This window comes from Empidonax traillii, unplaced genomic scaffold, assembly GCF_003031625.1.
Source record: "Empidonax traillii isolate 1590-97213 ecotype Southwest subspecies unplaced genomic scaffold, ASM303162v1 scaffold398:size1781980, whole genome shotgun sequence".
In the NCBI taxonomy this organism is placed as follows: Eukaryota; Metazoa; Chordata; class Aves; order Passeriformes; family Tyrannidae; genus Empidonax; species Empidonax traillii.
In genome coordinates, this window is record NW_020955591.1 from 1,384,395 (window position 1) to 1,405,140 (window position 20,746).

General features: G+C 39.2%; 1 protein-coding gene across 11 annotated transcripts in view; it reads right to left on the reverse strand.

The window, feature by feature from the left end:
- CDC42BPB (CDC42 binding protein kinase beta) overlaps nucleotides 1–20,746 on the reverse strand; it is a 95,497-nt gene continuing 74,751 nt past the window's right edge. For 4 of the 11 annotated variants that reach the window (XM_027893632.1, XM_027893622.1, XM_027893630.1 and 1 more), the window contains 14 exons: nucleotides 20,236–20,372; nucleotides 19,519–19,658; nucleotides 17,879–17,960; nucleotides 14,467–14,683; nucleotides 14,012–14,074; nucleotides 8,955–9,551; nucleotides 5,845–5,942; nucleotides 5,649–5,733; nucleotides 5,374–5,494; nucleotides 5,162–5,279; nucleotides 4,186–4,224; nucleotides 3,948–4,056; nucleotides 3,785–3,855; nucleotides 1–1,745 (listed from right to left, as the gene is read on the reverse strand). In XM_027893632.1, coding sequence (XP_027749433.1) covers nucleotides 1,614–1,745; nucleotides 3,785–3,855; nucleotides 3,948–4,056; nucleotides 4,186–4,224; nucleotides 5,162–5,279; nucleotides 5,374–5,494; nucleotides 5,649–5,733; nucleotides 5,845–5,942; nucleotides 8,955–9,551; nucleotides 14,012–14,074; nucleotides 14,467–14,683; nucleotides 17,879–17,960; nucleotides 19,519–19,658; nucleotides 20,236–20,372 — 2,009 coding nt within the window. In that variant the 3' untranslated portion in view covers nucleotides 1–1,613. Of the gene's footprint in view, nucleotides 1,746–3,784; nucleotides 3,856–3,947; nucleotides 4,057–4,185; nucleotides 4,225–5,161; nucleotides 5,280–5,373; nucleotides 5,495–5,648; nucleotides 5,734–5,844; nucleotides 5,943–8,954; nucleotides 9,552–14,011; nucleotides 14,075–14,466; nucleotides 14,684–17,878; nucleotides 17,961–19,518; nucleotides 19,659–20,235; nucleotides 20,373–20,746 lie in introns of those variants that run through there. The other 7 variants (XM_027893625.1, XM_027893623.1, XM_027893629.1 and 4 more) reach the window with 4 other exon arrangements.

Below are 20,746 nucleotides of genomic sequence, written 5' to 3' on the forward strand. Positions count from 1 at the left end.
AACTTTAAAACCTCCCTCTTCTGCTTTATTGACAGGTAAATTGTTCAAAAATGTTCTCACAATTCAATAATTACAAAGACTTAGACTTACATTAAAAAAGTAAAAACCAGAAAACCCCCAAAGCAGTAGTGTCCAGCTCTAACTGAGCCCCTTTATCAAGAATCTGAGAAAAAGAGCAAGTACTGTCGAACACTTAACGTAACAGGATTAAATGTTGACTAGAACACTCAGTTTAAACTAAAGATAAGTGCACGTCCTATACAGTGTTTCAGAAAAGAACATTAGCCATTGGCATATCATTAGCCCATTTAAACCGAATTTTAAATAAGTGACATCCAACTGTCATAGAATTGGCACAGAAGGCACACTAGTGTGACAATGACAAACTGGATATGCCAGCCACTGAATTAATTACAAGCTTTTAATGAAACATGGTCACAAATCCTTGATTACTAAATGTATAATACATGGAAGCATGAGATTAAATATACACGCAAAACATCACTGCACGTGGGCCATCGCAAAATATACAGGAGTGTGTTGTGCATTTTTCTACATGATCAATACTTGATTAATAATCATGGGGTCTTCATGCAGGTGAGGATACAATTAATGAGAAAAGCAGCACCCCCAGTTACACGTCCTTCCCGTTCCACTTTGGTGTAGCCAATAAAGCAGACTGATGTTTTAGTGTGATACAGTCCCTTAGGGCGGGCAATGTGTCCACGATCAGGCTTGCTAGCCAAACAGCGTAGTGTGTCCTTACACCAAAAAACCCAGGAGAAACAACTTCTCAGGAGGAGATAGGCAGGAACTAGGAGTAATTTTTTTTTTTTTCACAGCAGTAATTACCAGTATTTTAAAAGCCCTGACTAATGACTGACTGATTGATGAGGACTAAAAAGCAGGGAATTGGTAGAGATAACTGGCAGTAGTCCTATGTACAAGACTAAAAAGTTGGTACAAAGATAGAAAGACAATTATGCAGCTGTATATGTAATGGCTAAATGATTTAAAAGGCCACAAAACTATAACCAACTTTTATTTGACTTCCTGGTGATGTTGGAAATGACCTACAGCTTCCTAGCATTCTCCTTAAGACTTAGGAAACAAACAGTTATGGGAAGAAGGGAAAAGTGTATTCATCTGAGGATGTAACTAGACCTGCTCACATTTCCTATTTAGAGGTCCAAATTCTGTCTAAAAGGATTTCCTGCTAATCAGACATTACATCATTCTATAGAAAAATAATATTCCTGATATTGTAGCAACATTATCAGTATCTCTCTCTATTTCTCTTTCACCATAAGAATAAGACTATTTACTGGTGGCCTTAAATGCTCCTATGCAATAAAACCGTGTCACAGCTGTGCAGAAAGGAATCAACCATAGCTGAGCCAGTGAACAATTCTGCATAAAAAGCTTGATCGCTATTAGTAAAGAATTTTCTTCATTTCAAGAGTTTGTATCTACAATGTGGATATATAATTATTCTTGTACAACACTAGAGAGTCTGTGTCAGTCTTGGCACTAGCATCTGAGTCAGCTCTGCCCTGCTCTTGAATACCCTGGAGTAGTGGATGACCGGAGCTGCAATGGTGAGAGCGGTAGTGTTATGCGTCACAGGTTGACTGGTCCAGTCCATCTAGTGTAAGCTGATTCCTATGAGGAGAGTTGGGACTTGGGGGACCGCTTGGATTTGAGCTGTTAGATGGAGTAGAGTGTTTGGTGGAGTCTGAATCAGGCTGTTAACGAGAAATATTAAAAAAATTATGTTTACTTCAAGTGAATTCTTTACACTCAAGAGCTTTCAAAGGCACTCAAAAATTAGGGTGAGCAACACCTACGAGGCAGTGTGCATTACATTAATTTCATAGTTAAACATTCATGCAAGTACCTCCATTATCATCAACAGGCTGTAGTGTACTCCCAAAGGTGACCTTCTGACGTAACAGGAATTATGGTAAAGAAATTGCTACATCTCCAGCTCCTCTCTGTTAGCCACTGCAAAACTTCCCTGATAGAATGCATCTATCAATGTTCCCTGTTATTTAGAATTTACCAGCCTGCAATTTCTAGGCAATTTTTACAGCCCTGAAGGAGGTTTATCTACCCATGTAAACATGTAAACAATTACAGTCAAATCATCTTCAGTTTGGTGAGAAGGAAGGAAACAAGCATGCAAACTGTCTACAAAAAGCATGTGAAGTGCCTGACAAAAGAGTGAAGGTTGCCAAGAATCAGGCTGCAGATCTGTAAACAGAACAGACTTACTGGATACATCCTACGTCAATATCTAATAAAGACTATCCACAGTTATTTCCCCAGTGTTAGATTAGTTGTTGGATATTTGCCTTCACAGCCTGGTCTCACTTCAACAGGATGGATGGCAAGATTCCAACTATTTTGGTGAGTTACAACTCTGAGCACTGCACACATTCACAGCAACTGAAACACTGCACAGGAAAAACCGGTACCACTGCAGCAAGTTATTTTCAAGAAAGGGAAATATATATTTAGCAAATAGTCTGAAAGGTAACATCCTTCCAGAATGTTGTTCACAAGGTTTTGCATGGTTTGAACAATAATAAGATCATCTATAACAAGATTATCCTAACATGATCCAGTTCATGCTGCGATAAAGCCAAAAGCCATGGGGAAAAAAGTATAAAGCCAAAAGGTGTTATTAGAGCCTCTTTCCAGTTTCACACTACAATTTTTTAAAATTTAGAAAGGCACAAGAAATTGTAAGATATACCAAAAGAGAAAAGATTGTAAAAAAACCTCTTTAGAATCTATCATTTGTGCCTACAAACAGCAAGTATTGCTACAGCATGGAATATAATGGAATTTGGGAAGGATGTGCAGAATAACTAAGTGAATTAACGCAGTCCATCATCATCACCTTTGAAAATAAAGACTGTTTCAAAAATAGGTGTGTTCAGAGATCGCCATCTTCACGTGCTTTTAACGGCTTACTGAAGATGACAAAGGAAGTCAAAACATGTAATCAGAACTCTGGACTTGGGGCGTACTAAGGCATCCTGCAAAGGTCTGGTTTCAGGGAAATATGCTTAAAAATCCAGAATATTATATGGGCTTGCAGTTGGGTATCAAAAAACACTAAAAAAGATCTTGGTCTAAGAGTTTGTCTCCCAGGACACTAACCCTTTCTTTCCTAACACTTTCATTGCACAGACAGTCCTTCAGGAAAGCCTGGAAGAAGCTACACACATGATAAATCAAGGAAACAAAAATCATACATCTTCTCCACTTAGATTCAGGAACACCAGTTTTGTACAGCCAGGACACTTTCAGTCTGGTGACTCCTGGCACGTACTCTTCCTAAAAGCAATTCTATGTATTTTAAAATATGATTCCTTCTCAAGTTATGTGACAAAAAGTCTTCCTTAAGGCAGCACAGAAAATTACTCAACGAGTCATATTACTTTGCTATTCTATGCTAATAGCCCAGAGAACAATTTTAGGAGCTTTGAGGACATTTCATCAATTAGTCAAATTTGCCTTGCCTATAAAGCTTAATCCAAGACACAATACTTCTTAAAATATCACCATAAAAAGATCTTTTCACAGCTTTGCTTTTGTGCTGGCATATCTAACTTGCAAACACACATTACAGGCTGGAAAAAAACATCTGTGGAAGGAAAACATCTCCATAAACATCTCTATGAAATATTTCCTAGGAAATGTAATTTATTGGATAAAGAAAACAACCTACGTCAACAGGATATCGCCGGTCTCCATTTAACAAAAGCTATTTTACCTCTTTGTCAAACTCCTGGTCAGGGTCAGACATGCTTCGGGAAGGCATGGCTGCTCCCACATCACTGCCACCTGGAGGGAATAAAGGAAAAAAGGCAGGTTCACACCTCTTGCTGATGCTATAGATTACAGCTCAGGACTGACAAGCTTCCTTCCAGCCTTACTTGATGAGGGCCACGAGATGTAGGTTTTGTTTCTCTGCTGCTGCTGCTGCCGTGAGAGGTTTGCTGCAGACGGACAGGTTTTTTCATCCTGTGCAGGAGGTAGGACACTCTGCAGTTGAGATGAAACACCTTGTTAGCCAGCAACAAAAGCTATCCAACGAGAAGCTGTTACTCATGAAAACTTTACTGTGCTTTTGAAGCTATTACAACCCAGTGTTGGTAGAAAAACTGAACTTACTTGACCACATCCACATATTTTCAGTAACAGACACAAACCCTGAGAAAGACAGAGAAAGAACTAAGCCCCATAGCAGCCACTAGAACCTGTCAGCCAGCAAACCCTATTATGATGGGGGAAGGGACTGTACCCACAGCTCTGCTTTCCTTCCTCTCCTCCTCCTGCTGAAAGAACAAACGCCTTACCCACATCTGGGCTATCTGAGAGAGGCAAGAGAAAGCCTGACAGCTACAAAATGGAGCGTACATACAGAGAATGTAGAAGTGTACCTTCACGTCTTCCCCTTGTGGACTTAAAACTAAAATAGCTCACAAAATGATGTATTAGTTAAATACAAAATAAAATTAATGCTAGAAAGCACTGCAACTCACATGCATTTTAGTTACCTCCACAGCATTAGTTTCTTCCCCCTTGTTATTGCTCTAGAATTGGCAAAGTGCCACAAGCATACCATTCCAGTTCCTAACAGTTTGTAGCTACTCCTACCCTTCCTAGGGAAGCAGAGGAGGGACAGGAAGAGGAAGAAAGCAGAGGGGAGCCTTGCAGTGAGGAATGGTCACTCTGGAGAGAGAATTCAGCAGAGATAGGGTTCATGTGATAGACGTGCTCAAAGCCTGTTGGAGGTGATATCAAGAGCAGAAGGTTGAGAGGATGAGGGGAAAGGAAATTCATTCTGTTTTTTATGAAGACAAACAAGAAAAAGGAAGGAGGAGAGACTGATTATTTACAAAACTACTAACAAGCTCCTGGCAGTGATATCTGTTTCATTCAGTGTCTCATTCATAAGCTAGCTAACAGTATTTCCTTGCACAGGATTTAGAAGCATTACACAGCAGGAAGGTTCACCTTTCTCAAAAGGCTTTAAAGAAGAATTTGGTACAGAGATAATATTTGAAGCCCATACAGCTCATCTTCACAGTTTTTGTGATCAAGAACAAATGCACATATATCTCTCTCCCTTTTAAATGTATTTTACCAGTGGGAGGTCCATGAGAACCTGCATTCCATCTCCTGGTCCCATATGAGCCACGTGGTTGAAATTCGTTGGGTTAGAAATCATCTTTGACCTTAGCTCAGGGTCTCTAAGCATTTCCCTAAAAAAACAGAGTGATTTGTTTTTTTATAAGCATTCCCAGTCTCTGCATGTCATCATACATATTAAGTTATATACCACAGTTAAATTCTTACCGCCTTTGCTGTAATCGCTCTTCCTCAGGAACCTTAAATACAAATCTTCTTTTGCTCCTGGTTCGAAGCATTTGCTTCTTGCTGTTGTCAGATGTTTCTGGTACACTGAGGCCAGCCCCTGCTGTAAAACCACAATGCAATTTCACATACACAGGTACACACTGACCCAGATGCATCCAACACAAACTTCATCCCGTGCAAAGGTAATAACGTGGTTAAATTTACCCAGTTAGCTTCAAATCAGTTCTCCGTTTCTCCCCTTGCTCTTTACTCACCTGCAAACTTGTTCTTGAAGTATATTAGTCTTGTTGGCTCCCAGTTAAGGAGGTTCAGTGTGCCCTCCATGTTTAATGGTCTGATCTGTTTTGATGAATGAAACAGAGAATTAACTAAAGCCCAGCATACACCATGAAGAAACATCTCATTTGAAATTAGTCCAATTAAGTTCAATATTCAAGGAAAATTACTTACCCTTCGCAGGCCAATAGTCTGGACCCATTCCATGGTGTTAACATCAAATACATCAACACCATACTCGCTATACACTGTTACATAAGAAGAATTACAACCTGCACAGATTAAAAACAAACAGAAAACCCTAATGTCATTTCAGTAGTCCAGATCTCACATATATTTGAGCAAATTTCAATACTTACAAGTTTTCCACTCTGTGTGAGATACATTTTAAAACACTTTTTCAAAGCCCCAGTTTCAAAACAGAATTTTTTGCGATAATAGACTTGCTAATGACAACTACCAGCATCACGGAAAGATTTAAACTTGACCCTTCCAGTATTTTTAAAAATTCACACTGCCATTTCATGAAACTGCAAAATGGCATCTGAAGTTTTCAGATGCATACAAATGTGCTAGGTGGTAGGAACTGAGCAGCTAGCTTTTCTATGGATTACTTCATTTCGGAAGCAGCAACCTAACGATACATCTGCTGTGTGCAGAGAGATGAGAGGGCCACCATCTGTGAGCTGGGTCATGAACTCATGATGCAGATCTGTTCTCAATTTCCTTCCTCTTTTGCTAACAATTATCTAGCTTTAGATATTCATGTATGGGTGCTTTCATCAGGTTAACATAAAAATGTCACAATGCTTAAAGCCCATAACTCATTTTCTTTTCAACTTTTTTTTTTTTTTTAAAGCATAAAAGGCATCAGCAGACAACTTTATTTTAGGCCAAACGAAAAGCGGAGATCTCTAGAGCTTTGTATCAACATGCTTCTGCTCATGTAAAGACTGTGTTCTGATGTAAAGAGAAGTTACTTGAATCTTATGGGATTTAATAAAGTGATGCTTCAATAAGCAAAATGAAAATAACACAATAGGACACTAAACACATCACAAAATCTTCTTAGAAAAACTGAAGTAAGGTGTGGTGCTAGCATTACATTCATTCACGTAAAGCCTTGGACAGCTACCAGAAATATGTATCACAAAAGTGATTTATGGTCAAGTATTTATTACATGGGGTCACGGTTGGCTTGGATGTTCAAATCAAGGGAGAGAACAGAGCATGAGGTAAAAACACCAACTGCCTCTGCTTGACCAGCTTGTAGCCAAGGCTGGCACTTTCCACTCAGAGCTGATGAGCTAGACTAGATCTCGACTGGTTCCCAGTGAGACATGCCAGTGCCTGCCCTGGGCTTGCCCAGGCTACAGCCTCGGGACCTGCTGGCTCCAGGGCTTTGCACCAGGCTGCACTTGAGCCAAGCAGCCCCACGACACCTGCACTGACTCAGCACAGAACCAGGCTGGTGTAGCAGCAACCCAGACAGGCCACCCTGGGTAACAGCTGTGTGAGTGCAGACCCTGCCCTCTCCCAGTGTGAGGGCACCAAATGCCCCCGAGACATTCTCCGCTGTTCCCTAAAACCTCTGTACAACATGGTGCTTTACCACAGTAGAAACCATAACAGGGAGGATCATTTCCATGATCTCTGCTATGAAGGCAGATTGAGAGAGCTGGGGTCGTTCAGCCTGGGGAAGAGAAGGCTCCAGGGAGACCTTATAGCACCTTTCATCACCTACAGGGACTACAAGCAAGTTGGAGAGGGACTTTTTTCACAGGTATGGGGTAATAGGATGTAGAGTAATGGTTTTAGACTGAAAGAGATTTGGTTTAAATTGGATATTGGGAAAAAATTCTTTACTGTGAGGCACTCAAATAGCTTGCTCAGAGAAGCTGTGGAAGAAGCTGCTCCATCCCTGGAAATGCTGAAGGCCAGGCTGCATGGGGCTTTGAGAAACTTGGTCTAGTAGAAGGTGTCTCTGTCCGTGGCTGGAGGGTTTGGAACTAGATGATCCTAAAGATTCCTTCATCTCAAACCATTCCGTAATTTTATGACCTCTTGATGGGATAGTTAAAAAAAGCCACCATCACTAGTGACAGACACCAGGACTGAGGAGGGAGGACAAGCCTAATGAAAAGGGAAGTAATCCAGCTTCCTTTGGCAGTGAAAAATGTTGCTCCTTCTACAAAAACAGCCCTAGGCCAGTGCCACTCAGGACTGCACATACAAGAAGGTTATAAAATAGTTTACAGTAAGAACACTTCTAATAATAACAGACAAGACCATTAACTAGCAAGTCTAGTTTGCTGAAATGCAAAAAACTGTAAAGCTGATTAAGGAAAAGGAAACATTAGTTTTAGCTAATGGTGTTTTAAAGTAAATTTGCCACTACATTGTTTCCTTGGGCCTTTCCTTCAGACTTCTGAACAAAACTAGGTCAGAGTAAAGCAAGCAAACAATTTCAGTCCAAGACAATTAAAATTAAACAAACTGCTATTAGGGCCTGGTCTGATCAAACCATCATGCACCTAACTCCTTGCTGCACTGTTTAAACAAAAAGTTATTTCTTACCTTCAATCATTCAAAACTTTTTAATTGCTATTTGAGCTCCAAATAGAAATCCCAGCCTTATCATCAACTGACTTTAACTCCTGAATACTGAAAAATGCTCTGCATGTACCTCTATCCTACCTAGCTGATAAATCAACGCTCCTGAAACAAGCAGAGTAGTTGAAAAATTTCCCTCCACCTAGATTATTTTTGGAAATTCTCCTCCTAAAAAATAAAGCCAAAAGGAACAAAAGTACTACCAGTTCTGCCAAAATTTGTCTTTTTACCTCTTGTTATCTTCACGAACTTTTAGAGTCGCAGTTACATTTCTTCTTCAACTTTCTACTGTACTTTGAGTACAGGACACAGAAGACATCCTACAGACAACTAGACATTTACACTCTCTAGGGGAACAAAAATCTTTACAGAATCTCACAGACAGGTAGTCTTGCACTGTCCTGCATCCAGGACTACTCTCTGTAGAAGTTATTGTGCATTCTGCTATTCATTCTTCTGTGTTCTGTAACAAGGCAGAGCTTTTCTTGGCAGCATCCAGGATCTCCACAACCAACACTACCATGAGGAAGAACTTATGTGCCTGTTAACTCACCAAAACTTAAACTGTAGATATTCAAAGGCAATTTGAAGCAAAATCGAATACAATGCTGACTATTTTTAGACAAGTAAAGCAGCAACAGGGATATGGCAACAGAAAAACATATACATACTACAGGCAACAGGAGTTGCAGGCCACATTAGTTCCTGCATGCGTGACCTTCGACCTTGCGAATCGACGTATACTCCCATATGGCTGAAGCAAAGCAGGTATTCCTCATTACTGAGCTCCACAGCACAAAGGGCATCAAAAGACTGCTGTGAGAGGAAGATAAGCGAGGGGTCATTAGGATTTACCAGGTTTATAGATTGTCCATCTCCCTGGATGGTCAACAGAGAGAACCCAGACTGGTAGCCAACACAGAGCTTGTCCTTGAACACTGCCATCCACTGTACAACTCCCGGAGCCTGAATTTCGCTGAATTTTTTGTGGAAAGGTTTAGTTCTGTGAATTTCGTAGCAAAAAACCTGTCGCTTGACAGCCACAAACAAACAAGTAGAAGAACTCTTCTTTAGTGTTCCAGTTGTAATCAATTGGCAGCCTTTAGTTTCTGCAAGCTTAATGTCAAAGTTCCCTTCTGACCCATCCAGAGAGGCCCAGGGGTAAAGGTGGACGTGATGGTTCCGACCACAGATGAGGATGATAATTTTCTCTTTGGGAGCAAGCTCTATCTGGTACACCTTCTTGCAGTCAGCAGCTCGGACTATCACTGCAAAGGAAACAAGAGCTGCTGTAAGTTAAACAGGAAAAACCATCAGGCCAGGAAACACTGCAGTATCACACAGTGATGTCTGAAAATGAATCTAAACACAGACGTGTACCAGGTGAGAAAGAGCACTTATTACACGTCTTCAATTTCTGTTATTAATTCTCAGAGCAAACAATGAAGCAAAACATTCCTTTATCATTTATTGATAAAAAGTCTCAACAACACTTTGTGGGAAAAAAATGCTTAATGTGTGGGATAAACAGAGAAAATTTTTTTTATATAATAATATCTGTACCATCTGTACAGTGTTAGATACCACATCTTCTGAAATGGGTCCCACTTCAGGAAAACATCTGCATCTTGGGTAAATTTTGGAGAAAGACCAAATTAGCAGAATACAATGATAAGTATTTAATGCTGATAACTGAGGAAACAAAATGCAGGCAGATCTCACAGCCAGATAAAAAAGCAGTACAGTAAGTGGGTGTAAACACCTATATGGAAAGGCAAGAAATGCTGTGATGGGGAAAAGATAAGAAGGAATGGGCTTCAGAAAGAGAGGTTTAGGACAGGAAAAGCTACCCCACAGAAAGGGCTAGTTAGGTTACCAATGGCAGCTGGGGAGTTTCACTGTTTGAAGCGTTTTTTTAAAGCTGCGTTAGAGGCAGCTAAGGGGGTTAGGTACAATGTGTTCTTCTTTTGGGATTGTGGCTGTACAAGCACTTTCAAGAATGCAGTGAGTATTTCACGGAAGAGAAATTCTAAGATAGGAAACATAATAATCCTAAGCCAACTGTATTGAATTATAACTTCAATTTTCTGTTAGCTGAATGCATTAAAATTATTTGTAAATGACAATTAAAAAAAAAAAAAGGAGAAAGGTTAACTGAAAATTATATGCCTTTTTTCAGTAATAGTTGAGTCACGTAGACAAGTTACCAAATTCTGTAAACTTGGTAACAAGACTTTGGCTGTTTAGATCACAAAGCCAAGTGCTTTTGTGGCATCCTCCCACTTGCATAAACAGATGATATGTCTGAAGAAATGTTCTGTGAAATAACCAGCTGTTGAAACTTTGCCACAGAGAAAAGATTTTTTTCCTAGCTCCAACTCCATCTTATTTGTCAAGAATTAAGTGGTCTTCTGACCAAAGACCTTTGATATAAACATCTGGCAGTTAATTAACACTGAAAATTACAACTGCCATAAAATGAAAAAGAGATTACAATTCATAAGAATGCTATTAACACACAGTACTGGCCTCAGAAAACTCCTGCTAAACATCATTTACCTTTAATCCAAAATTGACATTTCATTTTCACATTTACACATGACATGGTGATGCAGATAATTGTTCCTTTATGAAATACCCTTTCAAATTAAATGTACAATTTTCTTTTACGCAGGAAGCTGTACTGGAATCTCTGGAATTATCTGCATCTCAAGTTATGTTTATATCTAACTACTCAGAGAATGGTGACCACTGGAAGCTTACTCAAAGGAATGGCATTCATTACTCCTAAAAAGAATTTCAAATATCTGCTGTCTCCACGTATAAAGCAGTTTCTCCTGCATTTGCGCAATGTCTTATTCTAAACAAGACGAAGCAGTAACACTTTGCTTTTGGACTCAAAACGACATCCCCGATGTAATTTAATTTTGGAAGCCAAAGGAATTAAAAACCTGTATTCATTAGTTTATTTTTACATTGAAATGCAAGTTTGAGCATGACTAATCCCACTTTCAAATAGCCATATACTAAATTACATGGAAAAAGGAAATCAAGGAAATCACTGACAAGACCAGCCCTCAGGAATCTCCGACCCAGAAGACAAGGGAAAAGGAATGGTGGGAGGAAGACTTCCCCTTGGTAAAGGAGGATTGGGTTTGAGATCACCTAGGCAGACCTGACATCTGCAAGTCCACGGGCCCTGAGGAGATGCATCCATGAACACTGGGGGAGCTGGTGGATGCCACAGCAGGGCCACTCATAATTACTGTTGAAAGGTCTCATGGTGATCAGGAGCAGTTCCCAAAGATTGGAAGTAAGGAAATGTCACCCCTCTCTTCCAAAAGGTAAGAAAGATGACTCAAGGAACAACCAGCCAGTCAGCCTTACCTCAATCCCTGGAAAGATGATGGAGTGCCTCATTCTGGAGGCCATTTCTAAGCATATGGAAGAGAAGGTTTCTCAGATTCTGCCCCTCTACTCAGGCCCAGTGAGGCTCTGTCTGGAATACTATGTCCAGTTCTGGGCTCTGCTGTTCAAGAAAGACATAAAGCTCCTGGAGCAGGTCCAGCAGAGAGCTGCAGAGATGATGAGGGGACTGGAGCATCTCTCTTATACGAGAAAGTCTGAGGGAGCTGTGCCTGTTCAGCCTCGAGAAGAGAAAACCAAGAGGGGACCTCATCAATGTCTATCAGTATCTGAAGGGAGGATGCCAGAAGGACAGAGCTGGGCTCTATTCGGTGGTGCTGAGCAATAGGACAAGTGGCTATGGGCAGCAACTGATGCCCAGGAATGGACTGACCACAGAGGGTGTGCACTGTCCCTCACTGGAGATACTCAAGAACCGACTGGATGAAATCCCGTGTCATGTGCTCTGGGATGATCCTGCTTGAGCAGGGAGATTGCACCAGATGACCTCTCTGGTTGTCCTTTCCAACCTTATCCATTTTGTGATTCTGTGAAATTCAAATTTTTCCATCAGTGGTAAATTTAAAGAAGTATCTTTTTGGAAATTTGAATGACAAATACTAAAAACAATCAAAGGGATATTTCAGGAGCATCTCAAGTGATTTTTCCAAACTTGGAAAAGGTACCTTTTAATCTTACAAATCTGTATCACTATCCTCAATTCCCAGATAGTTCAAGACACCAGAAGAACCTAAGCTCAGAGTTTATAAATATAGGTGAAGAAAACATTAGTTATTTTTTTAGAAATTATCAGAGAGCTCTTAGCTCTCACACAACCAAAAGTGTGGATTTAGAGTGTTTCCTAAATTTAGAATGCTTTAATAGTTATAGGAAAGGATGGATTTTTCACAAGCTATGTTTGGTGCTTTTAAAGTCTGAACTAAACTACAAGAAAGCTGGAGAGGGACTTTTCACAAGGGCATATAGAGATGTGACAAGGGGGAATGGCTTCAAACTGAGAAAGGGTTGATTTAGGTTAGATATTAGGAAGAAATTCTTCACTGTGAGGGTGGTGAGAGACTGAAATAGGCTGCCCAAAGAAGCTGTGGGTGATCCATTCCTGGAAGTGTTCAGGGCCAGGTTGGATGCGGTTTTAAGAAACCTGATCTAGTGGAAGGTGTCCCTGACCATGGCAGGGGGGCCTGGAACTGGATGATATTTAAGGTCCCTTCCAACCCAGACCATTCTATGATTCTATGAATATTTCCTACAGCAATTTGGAAAAGGATAAAACAGTAGTAGATTGTTGTATTTTAAAGACAATAATTGCAATATAAGTACAATAGTTGCTTCTCAGACATGTATTACTTAACTTCCATAAACTCACAGAATTCAGTTTAACTCAACCACTTCATCTTGTTCATCTGTTTGTTCAAAATAAGAATATCTCATTTTGTAAGCAAACTGCAAAATTAACCAGACTCATTCTTTACTTTTCCATGTTTAGAATTGCACTTCATAGGGACTGACCCCAAATGATCCCCATGCTCATGTCCCAGTAATCCTTCCGGCCTCTGTTTTTTCCCTATCATACCAAGGCATGTGTCCCATTTTTATTTGTGCTAGTGCTCAGTATATCCAGTTAAAGAGAAAAATACTTCTCTTATTCCTCAGCTGTGATGCCTAATAATTCAATGCCCAGTGACTATGCAGCATATGCTTTGCTGTGGTAGCTGGAGCAGTGAATTTATGGAATGGACACTGTGAGTCTTCAGAAAGAACAGACTACACTAATCCCATTTTTCCCAAAGCAGAGGGCAAAGTGCACTAAGAACAGGAAGGAAAAAACAGGTTCAGGATGAAGCATGGATTTAAGGAAACAGATGATGGAAAGGAGCAAGGAAGCATTGCTTTGGCCATCATCAGTGTGAAAGAGAATGTGAGTGGTTGTCAAATTTCTGGAAGAAACAAACAATGAGACACGGAGGCTTTGATGGAAAGTCTACAAACTCTGTGTGTGCTGTGCATGCTCTGGGTGCTTAAACATTTTGCTGCCGCCTGTGGGAACACAGTTAAGGTGAGAATGTGTCAGAATATGCCCAGTAACTCATTCCTTTAACTTCAGCCAGTCAACTGAAAGTAATGATAATGACCAAATTAGTGCTTATATCTCACATTCACTTTTCCTTCTCATCAATTAAGTGAGTGCTTAATACTTACTACACATGAAAGGCTGTTGAGCAACCTATATTACAGCAGCACTAAAAGTTATGGAGCTCATTATTCTGTATGTAATTACTGCATGCATTATAGCCTAACTTACCATCACGGGTCACCTCTATCACATACAGTCCTTCTTCTGAACCAATTGCTATTCTATCTCGATCTAAACCAAGAGAAAAGAAAAGGCTATTAATTCAGCTACACTTAATCTTGTCTTTAAAACATACTGTTTTATTTGAACACCCGAAAAAATTTCTGGACAAACAAGATTTTCAGCAGCAAATCAATTTTGGTTAAGGTCACACAGTCTGTCAAATGCATGCTATATACCATAACAACCTGCTAAACAACTAAACAGTATTTTTTACCCCAAGTGGATGAAGAAATCTGAATATCAATGCAAGATTAACATTTTCCCCCGCTGTTAAATTCCTATGAAGGAGTTCAGCTGAGGAATTTATTTCAAAGTGTCAGTGCTCTCATTATGAAGCATAAAAGCTCCATCCAAAAGCTTCAACAACCCTCACACACTGATAAAAGTTAAAACAAACATACCTACAATAGCAGCAGCTAAACTTCCTTTAATAAGAGGCAGTGTACTATCATAGGCTTCTTGTGGAATATGCACAACCTGGTTCCTTAGTCTGTTTTTGTGCAGGATAGACTGCAACCCTTCTAGGATTCCAACCCACTTCCTCTTCTCATTCTCATTTTCCGTCAGGATCAGCAGAGAACAAGACTTTGAAGGCAAACCTAAGAGAGAAGCTGTAACCTTTTAAAAGAGAAAGTGAAATTAGCTAGAGTAATAAAAGCCCTTTTTGTCATGCAGAATTGTGAAAGTAAAATACACTTTGTCATAACAATGCAACGATGTACCTGGGGGCATGCACAACACAGCTAATATGGCCACAGTGCTTCAAAGAAACAAATTAAAAACAACCACTGCACAAGACACAGTGGTTTCGTTGAGAAGTACTCAGTCTTGCTTAATCATTCTGGATCCTAAAATATGGGCAAGGAATGCTGCATTTCATTCCTTCAATAATCAATACATGGCAGTTAAAGGCTCCTTCCTGCTCTGAACTGGAATTGCAGAAGCATACCATAGTTTGTCCTGATCCCTCCTACCCACCAGATTTTAATAACTTGTTGAAAGTGACACACGTGCCTTCAGAGCTACATGCATTTAAAACCCAAAGGCATTGCTACGATCAGCTCTAGATTTTGATTTTGCTACTTAATTTTCAAAATATTTGCCTGGAGGAAGAGCTCATCATATCTGCATTCAAAGCTTTTGGTGGAAAGCAATGTTTTGAGACTGAAGTCTGCCTTCTCCTACATGCCCATTTTAAAAGAAAATCACAATGGCTTCATTTAATTTTCAGGTAAAACATCCTACAGATCTCAAATCAGAATGCATTCTAAACAGAAAACTATCCAGGAACTTCTGTTGCCTTACTAATTCTTAATAGTAGTTCTCTGTCCGGCACGAAGAGCTTGAAGGGTTTGTGAGATCACAGAAACTATGCTTTCAGTCACAGAAAAAAGTAACAAAAGCTGCAAAAGGGCAAATCTGAAGGCTGTAACATGGATTAACAGACCTTCAGCCTATATGCCTTCATAAGAAAATCATCATAAAGGTGGATAATGTGATTATGCAACACACATATTTCCTGAAAAGAGAGAACTGAACAATAACACTCATCTCAAAGATAAAATATATCTGAAAATAAACCTGGGACAACAGGATTTCAAAGTCAGAACTCCAGAAGTAAGATGAAGGTGAAGGGAGGTAAAAAAAACCCCAAGTAGCTTGCAATTGTTCATAGCTCTTGTTACTTTGCATAGAGTTTTTTCATGTCTGAACTGTAACTAAGCATTATTATTTTAAAGACAGATGGAGGCATAATGGATAATATTTCTAAGTTAGAAACCAAAACCAAACCAGACTCCAGCTAAGGTTTTCCCTTTGAAGTCCCACTATGTATTACTCCTCTCAGTCTTTTGAAGGTGGCATCTTACATATAGTCAAATGCAGGAAAAGATGTGAGAAGTCATAATATACCTTGCATTATTCATCATACAAAAGTCCAGCATTTGCTAGGAAACTCAAGATTTCTTAACTTCAACTGCTAAGCTGTGGAAACACTCCACTACAGACAATCCTACATTATTATTAAAAATGTATATTGATGGAAGCACTTGGACTGCAGTATCTAAATGGCAGGACAGCCTAACATCCAGCTTTAAAAACTGGTTGCCAAAGAGAAACGATGGACTCTGAGACAAGTTCTTCCTCTTCTTGGATTCATGGGGGGTTCAGTGGTGGTCGGAGGTCATTTTATTGTTTGGCAGCATTCTGGTATTTCTTTCTGCTAATGGAAGATCCAGAAAAAAAGGAAATCTGTCTTTGGTGAGCTGCCAATATCATCATGTGTTATATGACACATATGAAAGAAGGACTACATTTTTACACAGATTACATGAAGTAACAGTTTTAATGGCTATGTAGAAGCTACTCTATGTCATTATGTCAGCAAGAAGCAAATCTAGAATTAAATGAAATTGAGAAAAGAGACTCTCGCACTAGATATTAATGGTTTCCAGTTTTAGAAATTTCTTCTTTTGAAGAAGAACATAAAACTAAGAAGAAGAGGTGGACTTTGGCAGCAACTCCTCTGGTATCTGAATGGATTTACTCACACGCCAGGCTTCCAGTAATTCATCAGATCTCTTTAGCAGCGGATAATCTGACCAAGTCATGGAGATATTCTGTAATGTCTATCTCTACAAGTATTCTTACATGAGAATATTTGACAGACTTTTTCTTTTTTTCTTAGATACTCTTTCAGTTAAAAACTGCAGGTAGAAATTAGAGCAAGTCAGGCAGGCTAAACGGTATGGATGCCTTGTTCTTAAATGAATGAACCACCATTCTGCATAGCATATTTTCTCTCAGAAGCCCTTTCCCACAGTATTCCATGTTTGCTAATTTAAGAAGAGAGAGGCAGATGGGAATTTAAAAAAAAAAAAAAAAAAACACAACAAAAACCAGAACAGAAACACGTAAGAGGAAAATTAAGGTAAAGGTATTAGTAAACTAAAGCATAAAATTCCACTGCAGAAAATATTTCCAGAAAAAAGCAGAAAAGCAAAGACACAAAGGCAGTCAGATAGAAAGACATTTCCTAAGTAAAACCCTAAAGGACCAAATGATAAGAGACTGCATGTGACTGTCAGCTCTCTGCTTTCCATGTTTCACTGACATGATTCTAAATGACTGAGGATCAGAGATGCTGAAAACAGTGAGTTTCTGTATTCGAATGCAAGGGATTATAGATACTGGCTACTAATGTACTCTGCTCTAAATTTTAAAATTCCAGATTAAATGTAGTTCACATAAAACCTAGGAAAGAACTTCCTGTTGTTAAAACTAAATGCAGCATTCAGATAGAACATAAATCAGAGGATATTTTAACTCAGCTAATTATTTTCTCCTATTTTTTTTTTTCCTACTGAAATACGTAATTAAAGAAGCTGAAATTTCAAATGCATTTCTTAAATACAAGATAATACATGGCAGACTAGAATCAGTGAGCACAAGCCAGCTTCAGACTATTCTATTACAGCATCAGTTTCTAAAGCAAGAGTCCAAAGTTAAGCAAGAAAAACCAGAATCTGGTAATACCAATGCAAGAAGAGACAAAATATCCCGAATTATAACCAAGAAAATAAAAAAAGCCAAACTTTTTATACAAGGAAGCAGTGAAAGAAGGAGAACTTTTTCCTTTACAGTTCAGATATGAGTACCACCATATTGTTCCTCTATGCAGCAGCCCTTGTAAACTCTTACACTTCTGCATAACTCAATCAACATTAAATATGGATAATGTATGTCCTTCTCAAAACAAAACAAAACACTGGTATTCAACTTGCATTTTCTTCATGAGTAAATTGGTTGCCATACCCTGAATATACAAGGGATGTCTTTACGAGTTGCGTGTATTACATCCGATGCTAGGACAGAGCTCACACAAAAATCTTCATCTCTAGTAAGAAAGAGAGCAAGAGAATTACATACAAGCACACACTGACATTACTCAGCATCGTCTAATTGGTATCACCACTGTTTCAATAGGCTGACACCTCCTAACACCGCACAGAGGTCACAACTGCCATCACTGCTTTGTTATGCTCTAACCATCCTTGACCCAAACAACTCACAAGCCTCAGTTATGTTTCTACAGCAGTCGGTAGCTCAGTCCACCTGAAGTTAAGTGGGGTGGCTTTGTGTAGTTTTGGTGTACCAACCACACCTATATTCTACAATTAGAAGCAAGAAAATTGCTCTTCCAGCCCAGCAGACACATTAGAAATGAATAATTCATACCTCAATGTGTAGCAAGAGAGGGGCCTTTGGAAAAAAAGAAAAATCACATAAAAAGCTCTTGGCAACATAATTATAGTTTGTGGGATTCAAATAAGGGTTTTCAAAACAGCTAGATTTTATTCTCTATTACAGTAAAATAAACAGACATCAGAACAACTTTTGCATTTCAGAGGGCTCCACCCCAGAGGGCTTGTCTACACAAGCCTTTATAAACTGAATTTGACCAAGTTGATCACCATAATTGCCAATTTTAGTGCAAAGATGACATTAATGTCTGAAACTTGCCCATGATAAAATTCATAGCTGTGGTGGTTAACATCTATTAAAAACATCTAAGAATACTCAGAAGACAGCCTCAAAGACGTAGCTACAATAAGCAGATAAAGGATAGGGCAGTTGGTGTAATATCTGGCTGAGCTGCTTCAAGCAATGTACTGATGTGAATGTTGCTATTTGCAATACTTCCACGTTTCTTCTCCCGCTACCAGCATGTCAGAGAGCTGACACTGACAGTTCTCAGTGACTGTGAGAACAGCACAGCAGTACTGGTGCAACCCCACGGTACCTACTGTCTGGAAAAAATATAAATCAAGGTGCCTGTGAATGCAAACTTTATATTCAACAGAGATACAAAGGTGCTGTAACATTAAAAGGTATTACACTTTCTTGATATTTCCATAAATTTTAATAAAAAAACCCTCTTGGTTACTCTGATCACTGTAAGTCTCAGATCTTCTGTAGACAGTGTTCAGTGGTTCAAATGATTCCCCATGAAATAATAACTCCTGTGAGACGGCAGGGTCAGAGCCATTTGCAGTGTAAATTGGTTGGTGCTCTTCTGCAGACTACTTCAGTTTTTCCAATATTCCTGAAATTATTTGCTATGGCATGATCTGTGACTCAACATTGAGGTCAGAGTGCACGGGAAAAGCAATCTACCAAAGAACATTTGCTTCCCACAGATGCATATGGAAGTCTAGCAAGAAGCATGCTAATACTGTAAATTATTGGTGACTGCAGTTTAAGTGACTACAGAGTCACTTAAGTGACTTCTTGCTGAGCCCAATCTATCAGCCTAAACTTAGCCACAGTCTATATACAGAGCATACATATCTTCTTAGACCAGAGCTGTCCTAATGGTATAGCTTCTTGTGTACTATAAATAAATACCACTGTCAAGAAAAAGAGAATTTCTGCTCTGTCATAATAATACAAACCTGAGATCCAAGACTTGACTTGCCACAACTCCAGGCTGAGTGGATTTTCCTTCAGGCACATCATATAAGAAGAGTTTACAGTCACAGACAACTGCATAAGCCCTCTGCCACCCCTTCTTAACTCCTGTAGGTTTTGGGACCTGTGTATAAATAACTGATTGCTTATTAAATCTAAGCACATGTAGTAACACAGAAAGCAAGACATTTAGAAAAGATTATACTAAGATCAATGGAATTAGACCACATTCTACTTTGCCCTTCAAAATAGTATGAAAAATGTCAAGTGATCAAGCAATCATTTCTCCTCTCCTAAGTTCAGCCATTCCTTGTTACAGTTTAATAAATATATTTAGGATTGTATAAAGGCATTAGGCTTGTATACTGCACAAATGCCAAAATAGTAGGACAGTTTACCTTTTATGTTGTGTTTACATCAACAATGACAGAAATTCTTTCTTAACCATTCTTCTTTTTCCCTTGCTGCTTGTGAACATTTTAACTACTAATCTGCTGACCTTCAGCTCCTGTAGTAAAACCAAGTGTTTCTCCCATATCTAAAGGAACGAATGTTAAATAAGTTACATAAGATGGCACACAAAGCCTTAGGGCTTTAGCACTGTTTAGGTGATCTGTTTAAACATACTTAGAGGTTCCAAGCTGCATAGCTGTAAGTGAAGTTTAGTATTCTTCTCTTGTCCAAGAACAAAAGACTGTTACCTTGACATAACCTTTATAGGCGGTTCCTATTCCTCTTTGTACATCTACTCCAAGAGGCCTTTTGGCTTGCTCAGGGGGTATAGGGCAGACCTGAGGTGCACTATCCTTGCAGGAAACATGGCATGCAAATGAACACACTAAGTACAAAAGAGAAAATTCACAGTGAAATGCATGTATAAGTCAGTCATAAGAGGTGATTAATGTAGTCTACACTCAGTAAATTAATTAATCACACTGAAACTGGCAAATAGCTCACTTGCAATAGCTCACTATGCTGACAGAGTGAACACACCTAGATATTGTGTGAGACTTTCCAAAGCTCTTTCATTTCTTCTTTTTAGCCTATTACATCCACAAAGGGCAGGAATTGAGTTCACATTTCAAGGAAATGGAGTTGGGGAGCCTCACTGATGTTGAGCACCAACTAACTCAGTGACAGAAGTGAAACAGTATTAGTAAAGGAGGAATAAATATTACAGGATAGTGATAATAGGTGTTTAATTTGATCCAA